The 22598-nt window shown below is 45.6% G+C and overlaps 1 protein-coding gene across 1 annotated transcript in view; it reads right to left on the bottom strand.

The window, feature by feature from the left end:
• Nucleotides 1-15086, bottom strand: part of WNT11 (Wnt family member 11) — a 65103-nt gene extending 50017 nt beyond the window's left edge. Inside the window, exons 1-2 of the mRNA XM_072610799.1 lie at nt 14765-15086; nt 8790-9006 (exon numbers count right to left, since the gene is read on the bottom strand). Coding sequence (XP_072466900.1) covers nt 8790-8872 — 83 coding nt within the window. The 5' untranslated portion in view covers nt 8873-9006; nt 14765-15086. The remainder of the gene's footprint in view (nt 1-8789; nt 9007-14764) is intronic.
• Between the last annotated feature and the right edge of the window lie 7512 nt (nt 15087-22598).

Raw genomic sequence — 22598 nt, 5'->3', positions numbered from 1 at the left:
TGGTTTCATGTCAATCCATCGGTAAACATTTATTAAGTGCTTACTATGTGTCAGGTACTGTGCTAAGCGATGTGGATACAAAAAGGGGCAAAAGCCAATTTCTGCCCTCAGTGAGTCAACACACCAGAAGGTCTCCAGGGGGAGTACCTCAGGGTTCTCTTCTTGGTCCTGTGCTATTTAACACTGTAATCGGTGACTTGGAGAATTGGAGACTTTCAAATTGGAGAGTTGGATTTATGGCATAGATGGCATGTTCAATGAATTTACAAATGACAGGAAGTTGGGAGGGATAGCTACCATACTGTGTGACAGAGTAAAGATCCAAAAAGATCTTGGCATGGTAGGGTATCAGTCTGAATCTAATTGGATAAAATTCAGTAGGGATAAATGTAAAGTCTTGCCCTTGGGCAAGTTCCATAAAAGCATAATAGGAGAGGCATAGTTAGATGGCAATGATCCTGGAAAAGATCTGAAGTTCTTAGTGGACTGAAGGCTCAATACATGTAGGCAGTTTTATGCAGTAGTCAAAAGAACAGGTGTGACTGTTAAAAGGCAGAGTTTCCAGAACTTGGGAGGCAATAGTTCCACTGTACTCTGCCATAGTCAGGTCACATCTGGAATTTTCCATTCGTGTCTTGGTGCCCTATTTTAAGAGGGGCTTGGAAAATACCCAGTACAACCAGGCAGCACGGCAAAGGCTCCTAAGCCCATCTATGTCTTATGGAGATGGTGGGAGGAACCAGGGGTAGTAGGTCTTGAGAAGACTCAAGGAGGGTCAGGCTAGTGTTATGTGGGTGTTATGAGGAAGATGAACCTGGTTTGTTCTGTTAGGGTTCCTAAGGACAGAGAGAGCCAAGGACCCTGGGTGGAAGTCACAGAAAGGCAGATTTAGACTCTAGCCGCTGGAGTCGTCCAAAGGCAGAATGGGCTGCTCTGGGAGATGGCAGGTTCCTCTCCTTGGGCATTTTCAATACCCATTTGTTGGGGATTTTAGAGTGGGGAGTTCTATGATGTATAAGCGGAGCAAGACAACAACTGGGGTCCCTTCCAGTTGTCAAATTCTATGAAACTTTCAGGTGCTATGTATATATGAATTATTATTGCTAAAGGGGAGAAAAGGAGGCTCAGAGTGTATGGGGAGTGCTGGACTTGGACCCTGGGCAAGTTACTTAATTTCTCTGTGCCTCAGTTTCCTCATTTAAAAATTGAGATAATAGTAACACCTACCTTCCAGGGTTGTGAGTACCAATGAGATAACATATGTAAAATGCTTTGCAAACATAGGTTTATACGTTTGGCAACCTGTGTAAAGTGCTGTCAAAATACTAGCTATCCTTATTGTCCAAGGGCCCATAGCAAGTCAGTAGCAGATGCAGGAGAGAACCCGGGTCTCCTGCTTCACAGCCCAGCCTGCTACAGGCTCCTAGTCTAAGTCACAGCCCTACAGGCTGCATTGAGTATTTGGTTGGATGGATGGATCGGAGCCGGGCAGCCGGCCTGGTGGGAAGAGCCAGGAAGGGAGCGCCAGGAAGCACGGGCTCTGCTCCCAGGTTTCCAGCAGGTGTGAGCTCAGGGTAAAATGGCCACATCTGGTTGTGGTTCACCCAGCACGTGTCCCTTTCATCTTCGTTCCTTTGATCGGCTTGTTTATCTGCCAGGCCCAACTGGGCGTCCTTACATCCAAGGCCATCTCATTTTGGGGAGAACTCACCAAAGGAGAGGCTTTTATCACCATTCCCTAATGGTTTGATGCTTCACAGTACAGGTAAGGGTTGGGATAGATAAAAATGAGAGCAGTTCTCATTCCTTTGGTGTCTTTCATTTACAAAGTGCTTTCTTTAGACAACCTAGAAATGTAGGCAGTACCACAACTATTCTCCCCATTTCACAGATGGGGAAACTGAAGTCTAAAGAAGATCTCGAAGATATTAAAGAAGAAAGGCAGAATTCAAATCCAGCTCTTCCGATGCCAAAATCAAGGCTGAATTTGTCCTGGTACAAACTGTTGGTCTTCCTTATATCTCCTTGAGACCCCAAAGAACTGTCCTGTTCCCCTTGACCAGGCTAACTCCCAAACCCATTTCAACCCAGAATTCAGTGACAAAGAAAACATATCCAGAAAGACCCAGCTGTCCTCTGAAACTCCAGAGATTTAAGGGAAAATCCCAAGCATCTTAGTTCCTTTTAGAACTAATAGCTTCTCTATTAATTTATTTAGAATTCAATAATCACTTAGATTCTACCTACTCTACCACTTCCAAGTTGCATAACCCTTCACTCTTCCTAATGTCAAATGGGTGATAATGATACCGTGCCTGAAGCTCACAAGGGGATGATGGGAGAAGGTTTTTGCAAATTCAGAAGTACTGGGAAAGACAGAACTGTTTTCTCTTTCTCCCATTTCTAAGTCTGTGATTATATGGTTCTATGATAAAAATAGGAATAATTGCTAATATTTATACAGCACCTACTGTGGGCCAGGAACTGTGCTAAGTGCTTTAGAAATATTATCTCATTTGATCCTCATAAGAACCCTTGGAGGGAGGGACTATTATCATCCCCATTTTACAGATGAGGAAACTGAGGCAAACAGAAATTAAGTGACTTACTCAGGTTCACATAGCTAGTAAGTATCTGAGGTTGGATTTGAATTCAAGTCTTCATTACTTCAACCAGACTTGGTGCTCTATCCATTGTGCCACCTCTGACTTAAGTTTACACAGTGTTCTCCTCATTAATGTCATCCTTCATTTTTAAAGAGGACCGATGGCATCACAGAGTAACATCTTGACTCCCATGCGGATTGGATTTAAGCGAGGCAGAGTTGCACAGTCGGCCTCATTCTCTCTTCCTTAGTTATGGATGTCAAGTTGCAGGACAAAAATCAGGATGACTGGTGATGGCTTGAGATGCAGTGGGCGACCTTGGCATCTCTGATGTCTGACCAAGTTCTAAGTTCTCCATAGTGCCTGCTCCAGCCACTTTCATGACCGTTGGAACAAAGTGTTCTCATCTGCCCATTCCACCACGGAAAATATTCCCAAGCTTGGGATAAGCTTCCCCCAACTCACCAACATGTTTGAGGTCTGTTGGGTTATCCTCAAACTGCTGAGATGATTCTACCAGGGTGTGGATGCTGCACATCCTGTAGCTCCTTGGAGCTGCAGGTAAGAGTTGGGTGACAGGTGGATACCAAAGGTGGATGAGCAGCCTTGAAAAGGGCTGAGCAAGCCCTCACACTAGAGATGCTGATCCTCCCTGAGCACCTCATACATAGTGCAGGTATAATTGGCCACATTTTCCTGATGAGAAAACTGAAGCTCTGAGAGATTGAGACCCACTCAAGGGCACATCAACACATGAGCAAGTATCTGGGTCAGCCCCCAGACTTAGTTCCTCTGACTTCAAGTTCAAGGCTATTTACATTGACTACTGCAAACTGCTTTACCTCCAGCCCTGGACACCAGGAAAATGCTAGTAGCATTGACTTAGCTTCTAAGTCAAGTTACTCTGATGTCTAAGGTGTGAGTGGCCTTGAATAAATAACTTCATCTTATGTATAATACAAAGATGCTTTTGTACTAGCTTCCTGACAGAGATGCTGTGGGAATCAACTGAAATGATGGGAATGAACTGTGTGTATCAAGATAGATGTGAACTATGACTAAATCACTTACCCTAGAATATCAGAGGTAGAAGGGCCCTTGGAGCACAGAATGTCAGAGCAGGGAGGAACCTTAGAACAAGGAATGTCAGAGTTGGAATGGGTCTTAGAACAGAAAATATCAGAGCCGGGAGGGCCCTTGGAACATAGGCTATCAACACTGGGAGGGACCTTATAACATGAAATGTCAGAGCCAGAAAGGACCTTAGAATATAGAAAGTTAGAGCTAGTAGAGGCATTACAGATAATCCAGAGTGGGCCAAGGACCCCTTTGATCATCTGGTGAGGCCTAGAGATTCCTTTTTTGGAATACTATATTTAAAAAATTCATAATTTAAGAAAGTGCTAAGTTTCAGTTAGAGGTTAGTGAAAATAAAGGTATAGTGGTTTTTTATTCTTTTCCTGCAAGTTCACATTCTTCCTGTAATATATCCATGGACCCCTGGGGCATGCAGGGAGCCTAGGTTAGGAATTCTTGATTTGGTGCAACTTTCTCATTTTTCAGAGGGGGAAACTGAGGCTTAGGTGAAGTGATCATATTGATTGACTTCTCAACGTGTGGAGGAAGGGCTAGAAGGAGGGAGAGAATTTGGAGCTGAAATTTATTTAAAATGAGTGTTAAAATATATTTGAGAGAGAGAGAGAGACAGAGATAGAGAATGAGAGACAGAGATAGAGAACGAGAGAGAGAGAGAGAGAGAGAGAGAGAGAGAGAGAGAGAGAGAGAGAGAGAGAGAGAGAGAGAGAGAGATATGAAATGATCCTAGGTCAAACAATGCCTGAAGAGCAGGATTGTGGGACTATGGAATCTATGTTTTCTAACTTCAAGGTCACAGCAGTTGGAGCCAATACTTTCCTTAGTAAGAGATCATCCGGTGCCCTAAATAACAAACAAAAACCAAAATAAGCCCCTCCCTGCTGTTGGTTGATGTTAATAACTCCCTTTCCAGGAGACAAAGCCTTAGACTCCTTAGTGAGACAGGAGTCAGTCTGCTGAAGTCCAGCAGTTCTTAGAATCATGGGCATCAGGACCCCTTTACATTGTTGATAATTATTGAGGAATCTCCTTCCAAAGAGCTTTTGTTTATTTGGGTTATAGTTACAAATATTTACCACATTAGAAATAAATCTATCTTGGTATTAGTATGAAAACCATGCTGACCTCACGGAGCCCCTGAAAGGGTGCTGGGGATCCCTGGGGGCTCACACCTCGCTTTGAAAAGAGCTGGTACAGTAAAATCATTCCTGGATTTGAAGTCAGAAGACTGACATTAACTCTGATGTTTACAGGGTGTTTGTGCTTGGGTGATTTTATACTGAGCATTTCTTCATCTATGATATGGAGATAATGACACCTACATAGATAGCCTACCTACCTTTCAGGGTTGTTCTGAGAACCCCAGAGTCCTGGATGGGCAAAGACCCTCATAGCACATCTAATCTGACTGGCACATCCCCGGGAATTCTCCTTACAACATCTCCAATAAATGATCATCCAACCTCCCTGTATGAATGCTCAGAGACATTGCTAGCTCACTGCTGCCCAAGTCAGACCATTCCCCTTTGGGACCATTCTCATTGTTAGGAATGCTTTCTTATTGTTGAATTACAGAGAGGTGTGATGGCATCAGAGCCAGGAAGATATGTTCTGCCATTGTCATATACTGGGTATGTGTGACCCTGGGCAAGCCACTTAGCTTCTCCCACTCCCACCTGATCTACAACTTTCTATAAAGAAAATGTACTACCTGGCATTGGCAGAGGGAGTTCCCTATATCAATGAAACCACAATTTGGTCCTTATTTCTATGGAGCCTCTCGGTAACTTCCCTTCATTCTGGGCCCAAGCAGAATAAATCAAACACTCTTCCATACGATGGCCCCTCAGATGCTTGAAAGGACTGAATGTACTATCACAATGCTAAGATCCTTTCAATAAAGATAATTATGGTGACGGCAATAATCCCATCACTAGTGTCTTCTTTCTTCTATGTCTTTCAAGCACTGAGGTGAGCTGCCAATGGAAAACCAACCCTGCCAAGTCCTCTCCATTCTAGCCAGACCTCCAGGCTGAGAGATGAACTGTGTGCCTCTGCTCAAAGGACCAGCCAAGCCAAGTACTCAGGGTGAGGCTGGCCAGTAGGGATAAGGTGTTTTGACCATAAACCAGAAAAATTCAAAATGTTTCCCCAGTCCCTTCAGTGTAGCCATGTTCCACTTCCATGGGGAACTTGCCCAATAGAACTCTTGGGGTTCAAAGAAGGGAGACAAAGGCTACAAAGACCCACACAATGGGACAGGATGATGCCCCATTGGAGGAACTGAGCTATGCCCATACAAATATTCTCCCTTCCAACAAAACCAGAAGGAACCACATGGAAGGTGAGTTCATGGGCAGTCCCACAGAAGGTTGGAAGAAAAAAGCTGACATGGTGGAGAAAGTACTAGATTTGTCACGCAAGTTCCAGTTCCTTTACTTAAGAAGCCTGAGTGATATCAGGCAAGTCACTATCCCTCTCTGGGCCATAGAATCTCTTAGTCAAATGAGGATAGACAGCTAAAGCAGAGGTTCTTAACCCTTTGTGTGCCATGGACCCCCATCTTAGCAGTCTGGTAAAGCCTATGGACCCTTTCTCATAATAATTCTTAAATCATTAAAAACAAAATTTTAATTTAATAAACTTAAATTTCACTTAATAAATGTTAATAATTTAGATTTATTCATAATAATTTGAAATATTTAAAAACAATTTTAAATATGGAAAATTTATAGGACACAAAGGAAATATATTGAGATTTGGTTATCAAAAAATATATTTTTCAAAAGTGCCCCTGGTAAAGCAACCTTGATCTAAATGATGGCTGAAAGCCCTTTCAATTGTAAATTCTATGGTCATATGAGGGACTCCACTATGTTCTGTGGATTCTCTATGTAGGATTTATGGGAAGACGTGGAGAAGAATCCCACAGGATAAGATGTGAAAGAGTTGGAAATCTCACCAGTCAGGGAGTGCCCACATGGAGGAGATCACAGAGCCATCAAAAAATAATAAGCCAAGCCGCTCTGACCAAATAAAGGGAGGCAAAGGGGGGTTCTGAGAAGGAAAGGAGTGAGGGTGCAGGAGATGATTGAGGGGATGCTATTATGCTTTTGGATCTATCCTAAAGGTCATGTATCTAGATGTTTCCCACATTAGCAGACCCTCCTCCTTCCCTTCTTTTTCCTCCCCTCCATGATCCTCCAGGAGTAAGGAATTGCCTAGGATCTCCCAATACAAGCTCTGCCAGGGATTCTCTGTGCAACCTTCAACAAATCCCTTCCCCTCTCCGGGCCTCAATATTCTTCTCTGCAATGTGAGGAAACTTGACAAGATGATTTGAAGGCCTCTTCTCTGGCCAACATCCTCTGATTTAGATCTCAGCAATAGATGAATGCCACACCCTTGGCCAATGATAATAATTTAACTTTTTTTCATAATGCATTAGAGTCACAAAGATGATAAAGAGAAAAAAAAAACCTACCTCCTGTGTGCAAGGCAGACAGACCACAAAGACCATTTTTCCACTTTGCAAAAAAAAATCTGAGAGTGTAAGGATGGTTTTTAATAAAGCATCAATTAACCAATAATTCTCTTCCAGTTAGGAGGAGATTATGAACTTGCCGTTTTGTATGCCAAAAATGCAATCAGTAAGACACATGCCCCTTTACAACTATCTAGGGGCAGCCATGAGACTAATCCACATTTCCTTATCTCTGCAATGAATGGAGTGTACTAAGTCTCAAAGGTCCCTCCTAGAAGGTCCCTCCTGATGTTTTATGTTGCATGTTCCAACATTGTCTGTTCTAGGGCCTTTCTAGCTCTGACGTTCCAGGTCCTAAGTTCCCTTGTAGCTCTGACAACTCTATGTTCTAAAGTAAGGTCCCTTGAAGTTCTTCCAGTTCTGATGTTTCTGGCCTGTGGCTCACTCTTATCTTTCTCCCAAAGGCAGTGGTTTACCTGTAAGTGATCCCAGAGAGAACCTCTCTTTCTTCTACCCACCTTAACTCTTGGAAGCCTCTAAAGCAGCAGTGATTTCAAAAGAGATCCCCAGTTCCAACTTAAGACAGTAACAAAACTAATTTTCCATATGGCTACCGTGCATTACAGATTACAAAGCACTTCCCTATCTACTAATTCAGAGCATCCTCATAATATTCCCATGAGGAAGATAGAGGAAAAGTTATTAACATCAATTTACAAAAGAAGAAACTGAGGGTCAGAGGTAAAGCAGCTTCCTGGAGGTTACAAAAATGAGTGTGTGTCTGGGCTCAAATTTGATCTGTGATTCCCTGTCCTGGGCCTCTCCAAGTAACGCAATGGACTGCCTCTGTCCAAGGTCACGGGTGGACCTGGGACTTAGAATCTTGATCTCCTTAGCTGCTGATGAACCAAGAGGAGATGACTGCAAGTAATCAGCACTTAAATTTATAAAGCATTTTGTGGTTTATACTTTCCCAGCTATTATTTCATTTGATCCTAGAAAGAGACCTCAAAGGAAAGCAGGGAAACACTATATTGTCCTCATTTTATAGAAGCTAAGGCTCAGTGAGGGGAAGAAATTTTCCTAAGGTCACACAGCAATCAGTGGTAGATTCAGGATCCAAACTGAAGTTGGAGAAGCACAATAGAATGTCAGACCTGGAAAGACCTTTAGAATGTAGAATATGGAATGTCACAGATGGAGGAACCTTAGATATCATATAATGGAGCCCCCTTTTACAGATATAGAAAACTGAGGCCTAAGGACAGGATTGCCCAAGGTCACGGTAACTAGCTAGTAGAAAAGCTAGGACTAGTACCTGGTGTCGGCTGATTCTGTCTTCAGTACTATTTCCACCATACATAGATTCATAATTCCTTAAGCTCCCGCCCCCACCCCCCTAATAAATTTTTCAAAAATTAAACAAATAAAAGCCTGAAATTTGCGGCAGGGTAAAATGGATCGTGATGAAGATTGCCCAGTCACAACTATATGTAAAGCACGTCCTCCTTAGCTCCGTACTAAATCTCTCCTCCTGAGCCGACCCCCAAGCACCGCTGTTTGTCCAAGCCCGGCAGGCCATTGGAAGTTGAAGAAATACTCACAGCCATTTAATCGCGTAGCCAAGCCCGGTCTGCAAAATCAGAGACAGGAAAACCGTCCAAAGAAACTGCACCTTCGCCTTCATCTTCCACGGCCCCCAGCACTCCCGGGGTCAAACACTCCTCCCCGGAGGGAGAGAGAGAGGTTTTCCCCAAATGTCCTCCTCTCGGGCTCGTATACCTCCCTCTCAGGCTGCTCTTCTTTGGTCCGCAAGAAAACCTAAGAGCCAGTCAGAGATCGGAGCTGTGGTTAAAAACGGGGCTTGGGGCTAGGGGGGTGTGTTATTCAAATTGCAAAGGAGGGGCCTGCGAATTGGGAACCGGGATGGCTCGACGGGGTGTGCGTCTCTTCTCTCCCCCTCAACCCCCCCACTTCTGATAGAACCTTTATAGCCAACAAAGACAGTGCACGTATGGGTTGAATTATGTCTTGCATTATACGACTGATTGCGTGTTTCTATTTAACTCTCCATATGGTGAGCCTTCCTCACCGGTCCAGTTTTTTACAACGTTCTATGTACCAATGTGTGTGTGTCTATGTTTTAAGTGTGTGTATATGTGGGAGGGAGGAAGGAAAGGAGAAAAGGAGTGGGGGAGACAGAGAGAGAGAGAGAGAGAGAGAGAGAGAGAGAGAGAGAGAGAGAGAGAGAGAGAGAGAGAGAGAGAGAGAGAGAGAGAGACAGAGACAGAGAGACAGAGACAGAGAGAGACAGAGAGAGAAAGAGAGAGAAGAAGAAGAAGAAGAAGAAGAAGAAGAAGAAGAAGAAGAGGAGGAGGAGGAGGAGGAGGAGGAGGAAGGAAGAAAGAGAAAGAAGAGAGGGAAAGAGACAGAGAGAGGGGGAGAGAAAGACAGAAAGCAGAAGAAAAAAAGAAAGGAGGGTGAGAGAAATAAAAAAGCAAGAGAAGCTGAGGTGTTGTGGGAAAACTACTATATTAGAAATCCAGAAACCTAGGTTCGAATTTTAGTTCTAACATTACCTTGCTGTGTGCTCTTAAGGAAGACATTGTCCTCTGGGTCTCAGTTTCCTCTTCCATAAAATGAGGATCTGATCTCTAAAGTCCCTTTTAGAGCTGAAATTCTATGACTATGATTCTATGGGAGACTGAGAGGGAGGAAGCCTACTGACTCACTCTAGCCTCCATTCCATCACTTACTAGGCACACGATGACATGAACATGAGATCATAGGATTTAGAGCTGGAAAGGATCTTAGAACAGTTTGTTAGAGCTCAAAGAAATATAGAACATGGGATGTTAGAGCTGAAAAGGACCTGAGAGATTATCTAGCTCAATCCCCACATTTTTTTAATGAGAAAATTCAGACTGAGGGAAAGTACTTTTTCAAGTTCACACAACTAGTTCTAAGACTCAGGCTCCCTAGATATCAAATGGAGACAATAATCCCCAATCCTACCTACCCTACGGGGATGCTGCTATGAACCACTGGGTAGAGGAAGGGGCCGTTGCTTAAAGGGACATCTATCCACGTGTCAGGGGGAGAAAGGAACCAAGGCATGCAGACTGACATTCACACATCTCCTTCTCTCTCCTGGGAATTACATGAAATAACAAAGAAACAAATCTCAAACTCACCCAGCTCAAGCAGAATCTTCAGCTAATCTCTTCCTCCCCCCATTCCAATTTTCAAGGAGAAATGAAACGCGCATCCATCTGTGGACTAATGGCGGTGCCCTTGCTCCGCTGATACAGGCTCCCTCTATGCTTTCCTTCACACCTCATTAACTCTGCCTGGCAGTCTCGTCCAAATTTACCCACACCTGGGATGAAACTGCAACTCGAGGTCAATTTACACCCAAGAGCCTTTTGTCCTGGGGGTCAGGGTGGGGCAGGTCTGGAGGACGTTGACTTAAAAGACTTTTGTGTGTCTGGGGAGGGGGCGCATTTGTGGTTTTTGTTTTAAAGAATCTGAGGAGTGGGCTGTTTTTTGTCTCTGTGTCCCCAACAACCAGGATTGTGCCAAACACATAGTAGGCACTTAATAAATGCTTGTTAATTGACTGAGTTCCAGTTTATTCCACCCCCATCTGAACTTCCTCCATATTGAATTATTAGAATGAGAGATTCCAACAGTCAGTTAGAAAAGATACCATCTAAAACCTCCTCATTGTATCCAGTTGGAAAGGAAGGTTCAGAAACGACCAAAGTCAAACAGCTAGCTAATTATGCAGCAGATCTGAGATGTGGGCATAGGGGTTCTGGCTGTTTTGACTAGAGATTTAATGTCCTCTCCTCCACACCACCCTCAATCACCCAATCCAAGCTGAATTACCATGGATGTTCTCCCTGATCGAAAACAATATTGCCCAGGATGGCCAGGTTCTGGGGAAGGGACCAGAAATCCCATTTCTGGGATCTACAAAGAATTCTGGAGCTGGAAGAGATCCTAGTTTTTTTTTTGTTTGTGTTTCTTTTTACGGAAAAAGAGAATGAAGGAGAACAGTGTCTTTCTCCCAGGATACCCAGCAAGGCAGGGGCAAAGTGGAATACTAGAATGCAGGTCTCCTGACTCCCGAGCCCAAATTCCTTTCTATTGCCCCACATCCGCCTCCAACTAAATAGTGTCTGTCCCTACAAGATAAGTCTCTGTCTAGGAAGTGTCCGCTAGAATTCTCCCTGTCTTAGTCCTATTCAGATTACAGAATTTTAGAAATGGAGGAATCCCTCAGTCTAAAGCCTTGGACAAATTGAGAATGCTGAAGTTTAGAGAAGAAAAGTAACGTGCCCAAAATCACACCATTAAATCAGAGAAAGAGCTAGGATTGGAACCCAGGGTTTCTGACTCCAAATTCAATGCTCTTTCCGAGACGCCACACTAACTTCTGCCCTCTTTTACCTCCAGGTCCAAGTTAAGGGAAGGGAAGGGATCCCCATTACAGCACAATCGCATCCATTTATAATCGGGCGCTTTTTACTTTTCCAAGCACTTTACACGTGTCGCTTCCCTGGGTCTCACAAAGGCCCTGTGAGTTCTGCAGGGCCGGGATTATTGCTCCCATTTTGCAAAGGAAGGAACTTCAGCTCGGAGAGGGCAAGGAAGAGCTTCGCCACAGTCACAGACAGTAATTTGCAGAGACAGGATTCGAACCAAAGGTACTGGACATGTCCAGCGTTCTTGTAGCCATCTAGTCAGCTCCCTCTCCCCTCTCTGTGGCAAGGAGGTGTTCCCCTCGCCCTCTCGGAGCGTGCCCCAGGCCGCGGGTTATTTCTGTCTCTTTTATCAGCGGCCAAGACCCTTCAGCTAGCTCTGCACTTGAAAGGTTTGGCTTTTGCTTGCGGGGGATAAAGGGGAGGGGCTGCTGGCAAAGCTATTTCCGAGCTTCTCTTATCTGCCTTCTCCCAACGAATTAGCCTTTCTCCTGGAACACATAACGAACTCCGTCACCTACTTTCTCCCTGCTGGGACTGAGATGGGGGGGAAGGAGGGGAGGGGACTGTCAGCTTTAACCCCATGCCTCTGCGGGGGAAAGGAGGGCACTGACTCTTTTGCCTACCCCACCATTCCTCGCTCCTCTCCTCTCTTCTCCTCCTCCGTAGCCAGTTCTCGCCCCTCTCCCAGGCGCCTGCCCCTATCTCTTCCTCCGTCTCCCACGCTTACTCTTTTCCCCTGCGCAGAGCCTTTGCTGCCAGGGAAGAAGAGCAAACCATGAGTGGGTGCACTTTGGTAGTCACTGAGAGGCTGCGTGGCATTCTGGAAAGTGCCCTGGGCTGCTGACCCCAGGTAGGGTCGCCTCCCTGCCACTGACTCGCTGAGTGACCTTGGACAAGTTCCATCCCAATTTCCCCTTCTGTCAAATGCTGGGCTTTCACAGGGCGATTTTTGAAGGCCCTCCCGGCTCCGAGGGTCTGTGTCTGGGTTCTGGCAGAAGAGGGGAAAGGGGAGGAGACGGGAGGAGGTGAGGTGCAGTTTGAGAACAAGGAAGGGGAGAGGAGGCCGAAGAAAGGACAGGAGGACGACTGGGGCACCTGGGACCCCTTTCCCCTACTCCCTCCCAAAGCGGTCTGGAAAAGCCGCTGTCCCCACATCCAGCTCCGACCCGTGACTCCTGCACTACCACAACTTTGAAGCAGGGCGCTTTGCGCACAGTCGGGCTCGCTAAGCCCAGGGAGCCGCCTCTCAGAAGACCGGCCTCCGGCTCCCACCACTCATAGCTAAGCACCACGTACAAACGTAGAAACTTTTGCCTTAGTCTACCGCGGCTCGGAAAACTGTCGCTCACCTAGAAAAGCATCCTGGCGAGATTTGGAGAGTTTTGGGTTTTTCACCTCTTTTTAATTAAGGATCATTCTGGGTCAAGGGTTAAAAGGCAGCGGGATCTCGTTGCTCTGAAGAGACACCTGAGTCTTCGTGGGGGGTGGGGAAATGGAGAGGGCTCTGGGCAACTCCTTTCCCAGACTCGCTCATTCCAGGGACACTTTTAGGGAGGAGAGACCTAACGTCGCAGCCTGGCTAGGGCTGCGCCAGTGGCCAAGTTAAACCAGAGGCGCCTTCGATGGCTCCAGATGCACTGCCCAGAGCGCCGCCTCCCAGGTGGAACCCGGAGAGAGACTAGCGCGGGAGGTGGCGTGAGAATGGGCTGAAAGCCTCCTGCTCTGGGCTGCAGGAAAGCCCAGGTTGGAGTCCGCGTTCCACAATCAACTTTCTGCCCGCGACCTTGGGCTGTTCACTTTCCCTCTCTATGTGTCTGTTTCTTCATCTGTAACATCAGGTACCCTAAAACTTGGACTCAAAGCTAAGAAGGCACCAGTCCCCCTTCGCTTCACGGATGAGGAAACTGGGACCCAGGGAGTTAAAGTAACGTGTCCAAGGTCACAGAGATAGTAAGTAGCAGAGCCTGGATTTGAACCTGGCTTCTGTTGACTGCATTTCCGAATTCTACATCACCACCCTGAGAGGAACTAGATTATCTATATCTACAATCCTTTTCTGTTATAATATTTGGTGTGCTAAGGTTCGTTCCAACTTTTTCTCAGTTCTAAGGTCCTTCCAGGTCTGACATTTTGGGATCTTAAGTCTCTTACAGGTCTTAAATTCTATGAGCTAAAGTCCCAGCCAGCTCTAATACTCTCAGTTCTAAGGCCCTCTCCTGCAAGCTCTGAATTTCTCTGGTTCTAGGTCCCTTCTCGCTCTGACATTCTACGTTCTAAGGGTCCTTCTAGCTCTCGCTTTCATTCTGAGGTTCTTCGCCCTTCTAATCTATGTTCTAAGTTGCCACTTTTCGAATTCTATGACCTCACTGGATCTCCTTTCGTTTTCAGGCTGCGGGCTCTTCCTCCAGGCTAAGAGATCAGATCTGTAAACAAATGCTCCCCAACCCCCTTCTCCTTTTTAGTCTTTGCTCTTCATTTCTTCCAGACCCTTATTTTGAAGAGTCTTAGCAATGGGTTGGTATCATCCCTAAGAGGGGCTGGCTCTCTCTTTCCCCTAGCTCGAGTTGGGGAGCTTCTCAAAGGCGATGGGGGGCGGGGTTGTTAGAGATAGCATAATTTGCCACTGGGACAAATCTGCCCACCTCTCGCTGCGCGCTGGTAGTTTTCGGGCGAGTACCGCACCCCCACCCCCGGGATCGCTCTGGCGTGAGCTCATCCCTCCGGCCCGGAGGCCGATTGTACTGGGAGGGGCCCAGGGTGGAGGGGGGGGGGGGGGTGTTGAGCTGGAGTTGCTTGATTCCCCCCCGCCTCGCTCCCGTAGCCCCCTCCACATTCTGGGTCTCCCCTTTCTAGTGACTTCGACAGCCGTTACCGCCCCAGCGGCTGGGGAAAGTGGGGTCTAGAGCCACACAGTTGGGGAAGGGGGCTGAGGAGGACAAAACAGCAAGCGTAATCCTGCTCTCGGCTTCAAACACCGGCCAGGCAGACTTTAGATCTGCACCTTATTAGGCTCAGGGTTAAGGGAGCTGGCTGCACCCTCGACCCCAGAGCTCGTGCAACTTCCAAATCGCCCCCATACTCCTGCTTACCTTTCTCCCCAGGCTCAGCCAGCGGCTGTGCTGCCCCACGACAGTAAGGCTGCTGTCCCCCGCCTCTGCCGCAGCGCCGCTCCAAGGGCAGAGGCAAAAGGTCTCTCTCCCCGCCCGCGCCTCGTGGCTATGGTGTAGACATCTCCAGGGCACGGGAGGGAACCGGCAGCTGGAGGCTCTGGAGCAGGTAGCGGGAACTACCGCTCTGTCCAACCAGAGAAACCAAGGGCGAGCTAGCAGGAGGAGAAGGGGGTGGGAGTAGGGGTGCGGGTCACCACAGCTGCGCCTCCTCCCAGACAGGGCTCTTCGCCACTCTCCCCACACTGCGCGCCCACTCGTCACCTCACTGGCCCTTCGCCGACTCTGATTCCTAAGAGCGCCTACGAACCTGCTTATAAGAAGCCCTGGCAGCTTTGATCGGCCGGGTGATGTCAGAACAGATTAACATAACAAAGCGGGCCCCGGGCTTCTCGGCCCGGACAGGACTCAAGCCTGTTTGATCCCTAAGGGAAGCCCCAAGGGAGAAAGGTGTGTGTGGGGGGGGAGAGGGGGAGGGAGTAAGGGGAGAAACTGTTGTGTATAGGGAGGAGAGGAACGGCAGTAATTTCAGAAATCTCATAATAAAATTCGTAGAGCGCTTTAACTTTTCATAAAAATCAGAAAATTTAAAGCTGGGAGGGATCTTCTGGATGATATAATCCAAATCCTTCAGGGTGAGAAGGGGGCTCTGAGGGGAGAAGGAAGAAAATGACTTACCCAAGGTCACCCTGGAGTTTTCCTCAAAACAATCCGCTGAGGTAGGTAGCCTAATTATTATCATCTTATTTTACAGAAGAGTAAACTGATGAACAGTAGTTTGGCCAGGACTATGCTTCTAGTAACTGTCAAAACCAGGATCTGAATCCACAGTTTCCCGTCTCTAAATTTGGCAGTAAAGTCAATCAATAAGCATTCATTAAGCGCTTATTATGTGTCCCTCTCGGTCCTAAGTTCTAAGAATACAATTCAAGGCAAACTAAAACAAAACAAAAAAAATGGTCCCAAACTTTAAGAAGCTCATATTCTAATGGAGAGAGATAGCATGTATTTAATGATGTATATACAAGAAAAATACCGAGTGTAAGAATGGTAACCTCAGTAGGAAGTAAGAGTAGGAGGGAGGGCTGCGGGAGGACATCGGGAAAGCCCCACCCACTCATCCCAAAAAAGTGGGATTTGAACTGAGCCTTAAAGGAAACTAAGTAAAGTGAGGAGGTGGGGGAGTGAAGATGGTGAGCGTTCCAGGTAAGGGTCGCTGACACTGCAAAGGCACGGAGGCGGGAGTTGGAGCATTGTGCGTTAGCAACAGCAGGCTGTCCAGTATAGGTGGATCGCAGACTATAAGGCAGCGAGTAGAATATAAGACTGAGAAGTCCAGCGCAATTTCCCCGGTGGGTAGTGTCTACAGTCCACCGCCAGGAGACCTGCGTTCAAATCTATCTCTCTGACATGTTTAAAAGCTGTGGGTTTGGATCACAGAAACTGGTTTGCTTCTGTGACTTTTGCAACCTGTGTGACCTCGGGTAAATCATTAAACCTCTAGGCTTCAATCTCCTCATCTGTAAAATGAAGAGACTGGACCACTCAATCTACGAAACTAGGAAACATCAAGGACATGAAATGGTCCACGAACATGAACATGCATTCCGTTGATCCTGCCTCCCACTGTCTCTGGCGCGGGAAAGGACTTGGAGCCGTAGGTTCTGTTTGCTCAGAACGAAATCCCAACGAAATTTTAAAACACAATCCGACAGCTCTCCTCTGTGGTCTCAGGTCTCTGCGCCAATGGCTCCCCCTATGCGTCAGTCCTGGATAAATTCAGACGCGGAGGCGAAAGTCTGGGATCTGACAGTTTGGGTGTTTCTCTAGACTTCCCCGTGCCCCGCATCCCTTCTTGGTCCCTGGATGGGCTGGGAAAAGAACCGAAAGAATCCTTCTCTCCACCTACTTCCTCGGCGCAGAAAACTGGGCCAGTGTCAGCTGGCCTCAGGCTAGGACGCTGGCTTACTGTAGCTGTCTTTATCTCTACTAATGGCTTACATTTCGCTAGGGCTTCGTGGTGTAGTGTAGGTGCAGGTGCAGGAGGGGTGGTGGTGGTAACTGATGTTTATATCATGCTTTAAGGTTAATAAATTGTTTAATAAAGTGCTTCATGTTAGCTCATTTGATTCTCACCACACTCCTGTGCTATTATTCTTCTCATTTTGCGGATAAGGAAACTTAAGTGTTTGACTAGCCATACATTAAATAAATGTCTGAGGTCAGATCGGAATTCGAGTTTTCCTGACTTCAGCTCCGGGGCTCTTCTGGGCTCTTTCTAGAGGCTCTCTTCCGTCACAAGCGTCCCGAGATGCAAGTCCTGAAAGTATTACTTGCTTAATTTTACTGAGAAGAAAACAGACCCATCATCACAAGCTTAGAAAGTGGCTAGCTTAATTGAATCCATTTCTCTGTCCCTTGCACTGTGGAAGCAAGAGAAAGGGGCTGTTGCCCAGAGAGAGAGAGAGAGAGACAGAGAGAAACACGTATACACACACATAGAAAGAGAGAGAGAGAGAGAGAGAGAGAGAGAGAGAGAGAGAGAGAGAGAGAGAGAGAGAGAGAGAGAAATATCTTTATTTTCAAGGAGGCATCAATGAGACAATCTCTAATGTTCTAATGTGATTTTTCATGGAATCACAAAGTCTTAGAAACTTAGAATAAAAAGAATTCCATTCCAGCGACACACATTTATTAAGCACTTACTACATGCAAGGAAAACCTAAGGTTCTGGGAATACAAAGACAAAAGGGAAAGTAGTTCTTATCCTCAAGGACTTTACATAGATGCTAAGCTTTTTTCTAATAGTTCACATTTCAATAGAGCTTCGTGGTGTAGGTGTAGTAGGAGTGTAGGAATAGTAGTGTTCTAATGGTGGTGTAGTAGTAATAGTGTATTAGCAGTAGTAGTAGTAGTATAGTAGTAGCAGTGTAGCAGTAGCAGTGTAGTAACAGTAGTAGCAGTACCAGTAATGTATTAGTAGCAGGGTATTAGCAGTAGTAGTAGAAGTGTAATAGTAGTAATGTAGTAGTAGCAGTAGTAGTAATGCAGTAGAAGAGTAGTAGTAGCAGCAACAGCAGCAGCAGTAAGAATCTGAGAATCTTTGCGGAGGTTGTGTCCTGGGTCTCTTATTATTTGGAGGGTCCTGACCTTGTGATTTGATTGGTATGAAGAGCCTTGGGTGTGCAGCAGTTATCTGCGGGCACTGAGAGCTTTTCCAGGGTGCACTTGGGACCTCCTCTACCCTGCCCCCACTTTTCATCTTGAAGCCTTGTTTCAGCTCTGGAATTTGACCACTGGAAGTACCCTCCATCTCTGTGGCCAGGATCCCCATTTAAGGAGGGTGTCCAGGTTAAGCCTTTTCTATTTTCTCTTCAACTTTCACTCAGGACTTCCTCTAACATGCTTTCAAATTGGATACCTTTGTCCCACATCCCCTTTTTAGCTTACTTTGATGTGTTATCTTCCCCTTGTTAGGATGTACACTCCTTGGGGACAGGGACTATCTATATAATATTTGCATTCCCAGCATTTAGCACAGTGCCTAGAGCATGGTGCTTCATAAATGGTAGTTGACAGACTGGATTAAGTGACTTCTTCAGGATCATCCAGTCAGTATGAGTTATAGGCAGGATTTGACCCCCCACCCCAAACCCCCAGAGCCTGCTGTCTATTCTTTGCTACATTGCCTCTTAGAATTTCTGAATAGATTGTGTGTAATCTATCAACTGAGATAATGCACGTAAAACATTGGGTAAACTTTAAAGTAAGATATTATTATCATCTTCTGGTGTCTCCTCTACTTCTCTCCCTCTCTCCCTCTCCCTCTCCCTCTCCCTCTCCCTCTCCCTCTCCCTCTCCCTCTCCCTCTCCCTCTCCCTCTCCCTCTCCCTCTCTCTCTCTCTCTCTCTCTCTCTCTCTCTCTCTCTCTCTCTCTCTCTCTCTCTCTCCTCCCTTCCTCCCTCCCTCCCTCTCTCTCTTTCGGTCTCACTCCCTCCTCTCTTTCTTCTCTCCCTCCTCTCTCTCTGTCCTCTCCCTCCTCTCTGTCTCTCTGAGGATCAGATAGAAATGATCCTAGGACACGTTGCTACCCCAATTTCATCCTTTGATATGTAATGTTTTTCAGGTTATTGCTTCATGCTGATAATATTCCTTTTTGTAATTGAATAAAAACATTATTGTTATTGTCATTATTTTCACAGAACCATAGGCTCTCAAAGCTGTAATTTCAATTTCAGTGCCAGTTTAGACATTTCCTATAGAAGTTTCCCAATGAGCTTTCTAAACTGCTTTGCATACCCACTGGTACATAAGCACTTAATAAATGGTTGTTTCTTTCCTCCCCTATCCCCATCCTCCACATGAATTTCCAGGCACTATGATATTAAGCATGTACTATGTGCCAGGCACTGTTCTAAGTCCTTTATAAATATCTCAGTTAATCCTCAGAACAACCCTGGGAGCTGAGGTGCTATTATCCCCATTTTACAGATGAGGAAACTGAGGCAGACAGAAGTTAAGTGACTTGCTCAGGGTCACACAGCTAGTAAGTGAGTGAATCAGAATTTGAAATCAAATTTTCCTGACTCTAGGCCCAGGGTTCTAACCACTGTACCACCTGTGTTGCTACATGCACAAGGAGAATCAGTTAACTTAAGAAGTTTCATTTCTCAAAAACTAAAAAAAAAAGATTGTTGACATTATTAGCATGATTGTTATAGTATCTAAAAGGACCTACTCAGAGCTTCTGTAAGAAAAATTTGGCAGCATTTTGGGATAATATTTCCTAAAATAATCAGTGATATTTACATATAATGCTTTACATAGATTATCTTGAGTCTCACAATACCGCTGTTGAAGGGATGTCCTGGTACATGTTTAGCAACTGGCTCTGGGTTCTAACGGCACACTTAAATTTAATCTGCATTATTCAAATTTTCTCCATCTTTTTCTTAAATCTAGACTCAACTCAACAATAAATCAAACCTTGATTTGTAGTCTGAGGTGCTGATTGTGGCTTTCTTGACCTGTCACTCTTGCCTGTAAAATTAGTGCTCTAAATATAATTGACAGATTAAGTGCCTTACTCGTTCTATTAAGATGGGACTTGAATTCAGATCTTTGCTCCAAATCTAATGTGCTATTCGCTGTAACAGATTATCGTTCCCCAAATATTCACCTCTGTCAAGTGGAGTTGTTGGACAGAAGTCTCCAAGGACTCTCCCAGGTCTGATAGGCTATGGTTCTGTTACTCCTAATGAATTCATTTGGGGTGTTCTCCCTTATCTTCTCTCCCAGTGCCTGTCTCTCTCTCCTCTCTCCCCTGCTTCTCTCCCTCCTCCTCTCTCTTCCTGATGTGTGTCTCTGTTTCTCCTTCCCCTTCCCCAACTCTTTCTGTATTTGTCTGTATCTCTATCCCCTTATTTTCCATCCCTTGTCCCTTGTGTTTATATAGCAACCAAACCATATGAAGTGAGTTTGGGGCTTCACTGATAGACACTTTTTTGGCCTGAAACACATTGGGATCTCAGCCATAGGCAGGAAGTATGGACTAATGGCCTCAGAAATAGTCATGGGGTCCATACCAGTGTAAGTATTAGGGGTGGAGTAGAGACCATCTGGTCCAGGGGTCCCCAGGCAGAGCGAAGTCTGCAAATACCCCAATGAGACTGGGGCCCAGGATTAGGCTGACTGTGGAGCAAAAAGCTGAAGAATTAATTTCATTTTATGGGTGTTCTATAAGCAGGCCTTTCTTTCTCCCTTTTCTCTCTCTCTCTCTCCCTTTTCTCTCTTTTCCCCTTTATCCTCTCTTTTCTCTCTCCCTATTTCCCTTCTTCCTCTTCTTTCTTCTCTCTCTCTCCCTTTATCCCTCCTTTGTCTTTCTCCCTCCTCCAACGCTCTCTTTCCTTCAGCCCTTGTTGTATCCCTTTGCTCTCTGCCCTTTTTCATAGCATCACTCACTTCTATGTTTCTTTCTTTTCCCACACTCTGTGTGTGTATCTCTTTCTGCTTCTATATGTCTGCCTCTCACCTCCAGGCTGTCTCCCACTTTACTCCTTTTCTGAGACCCTCCCTTCTCTGGCTTCCTTGGCTCCCTTTCTGATTATCTAAAATACATTCTCTTTAGCAGCTCTAGTCAGTACTCCCTCTCCTTTGTGATTGGCAGATCAGAATTTTTCTGAGCTTTATGTTCTTCTCAATTTCTGTCTAGGGTCTGAAACAACTTTCCCAAAGAGGAAGACTAGAAGCTGTATGAATGTGTGTGAAGGTGCAGCTGGGAATCTTTTGCTTTTATTATATTTATTGCTCAAGAATTTTGTATATGTGTGTGTGTGTGTGTGTGTGTGTGTGTGTGTGTGACAAAGAGAGAGAGAGAGAGAGAGAGAGAGAGAGAGAGAAGGGGAGGGGAGCGGAGGGGAGGGGAGGGGAAGGAAGGGGAGAGAGAGGGAAAGAATAAGGGCACATAGGGTGAGAGATAGAGACAGAGACTTCACTTTCTTCCCTATCTACACCCTCTCCCCCAGAGTTGGAAGGGACCTTAAACTTCTGACTAATCCAACCCCTCCCCCTTCATTTAAAAAGATTAGGAAACCTTGGCAGTACAACTATCTCCCATTTGTACAGAGCTTTCTTTACTGGATTATTCAGGACCATTGAACTTCAAGTCTTAAAGCTAGAAGGGGCTTCGGAGAGTCACAGAATATCTAACCCCTCTTTTAAAGAGTAGAAAACTAAGGCCCAGGAGAGAGGAAGTGATTTGCCCAATGTTAGACAGCTAGAAAGTTATACTGTGCTTGAACTCAGGCCTTGTGAGCCTGGGGAGCCGTTCCCACTCCCTGGTGGTCCTGCTCAGCCAACATTTTCTGGTTTTCCATTTGCTTTGGCGCTTATTGGCAGCTACACCTTAGTGTAATGTTCAAAAGCAGCTAGGTGGCATTGGGTCTGGAGCCAAGAAGACCCAAGTTCAAATCCAGCCCCAGGCACTGACTAGTCTTGTGACCCTGGGCAAGTCACTTCATCTCTGCCTGCATCCATTTCTGCATCTGTAAAGTGGGGATAATAATGGCATGTGCTCCCCAAGGCTGTTGTGAACATCGAATAAGAGAATATTTGCAAAGAACTTGGCACATAGTAGTCTCTACATAAATGCTAGCTATTATTATGTCTACATATATAGATGCTTATTGCCTTGAATAGTTTCTAGGAAGCAAATTTCATGATGGTAGGGTCATTAATCCAAATTTTATGATTCTCTACATATTGCATCTTCCCCAGGATCTAGCCTAGTGTTGTGTACATTTTGTTGTTATTCAGTCATTTTTTCAGTTGTCTCCAAATCTTCATGCCTCCATTTGGGGTTTTCCTGCCAAAGATACTGGAGTGGTTTGCCATTTTCTTCTCCAGCCCATTTAACAGATGAGGAAACTGAGGTAAACATTATTCAATGAGTTGCCCAGGGTCGCACAATGGGTAAGTGTCTGAGACTGGATTTGCATCTAGCAAGCCTTTAATCAGGGTTTGCTGAATGATGTGTAATTGGTAGAGGACAGGAGACTGGAAAGAGAGTAGAACTGGGTTCAAGCTAGACCTGCCATTGATTCACAGTGTGACCCTACAAGTTGTTTAATCTCTTTAAGCCTCAGTTTACTCAGGTATAAAGTGAGGTAACTGGGCTAGATCAACAGTTTTTAAAGATGTTGGTCTCTAGGTCCGTTTGAAGACCCTTCCCCCACAAGAATTTTTGTTTATGTGAATT

This window comes from Notamacropus eugenii, chromosome 5 (genome assembly GCF_028372415.1).
Source record: "Notamacropus eugenii isolate mMacEug1 chromosome 5, mMacEug1.pri_v2, whole genome shotgun sequence".
In the NCBI taxonomy this organism is placed as follows: Eukaryota; Metazoa; Chordata; class Mammalia; order Diprotodontia; family Macropodidae; genus Notamacropus; species Notamacropus eugenii.
This window is presented reverse-complemented; position numbering and strand designations above follow the sequence as displayed.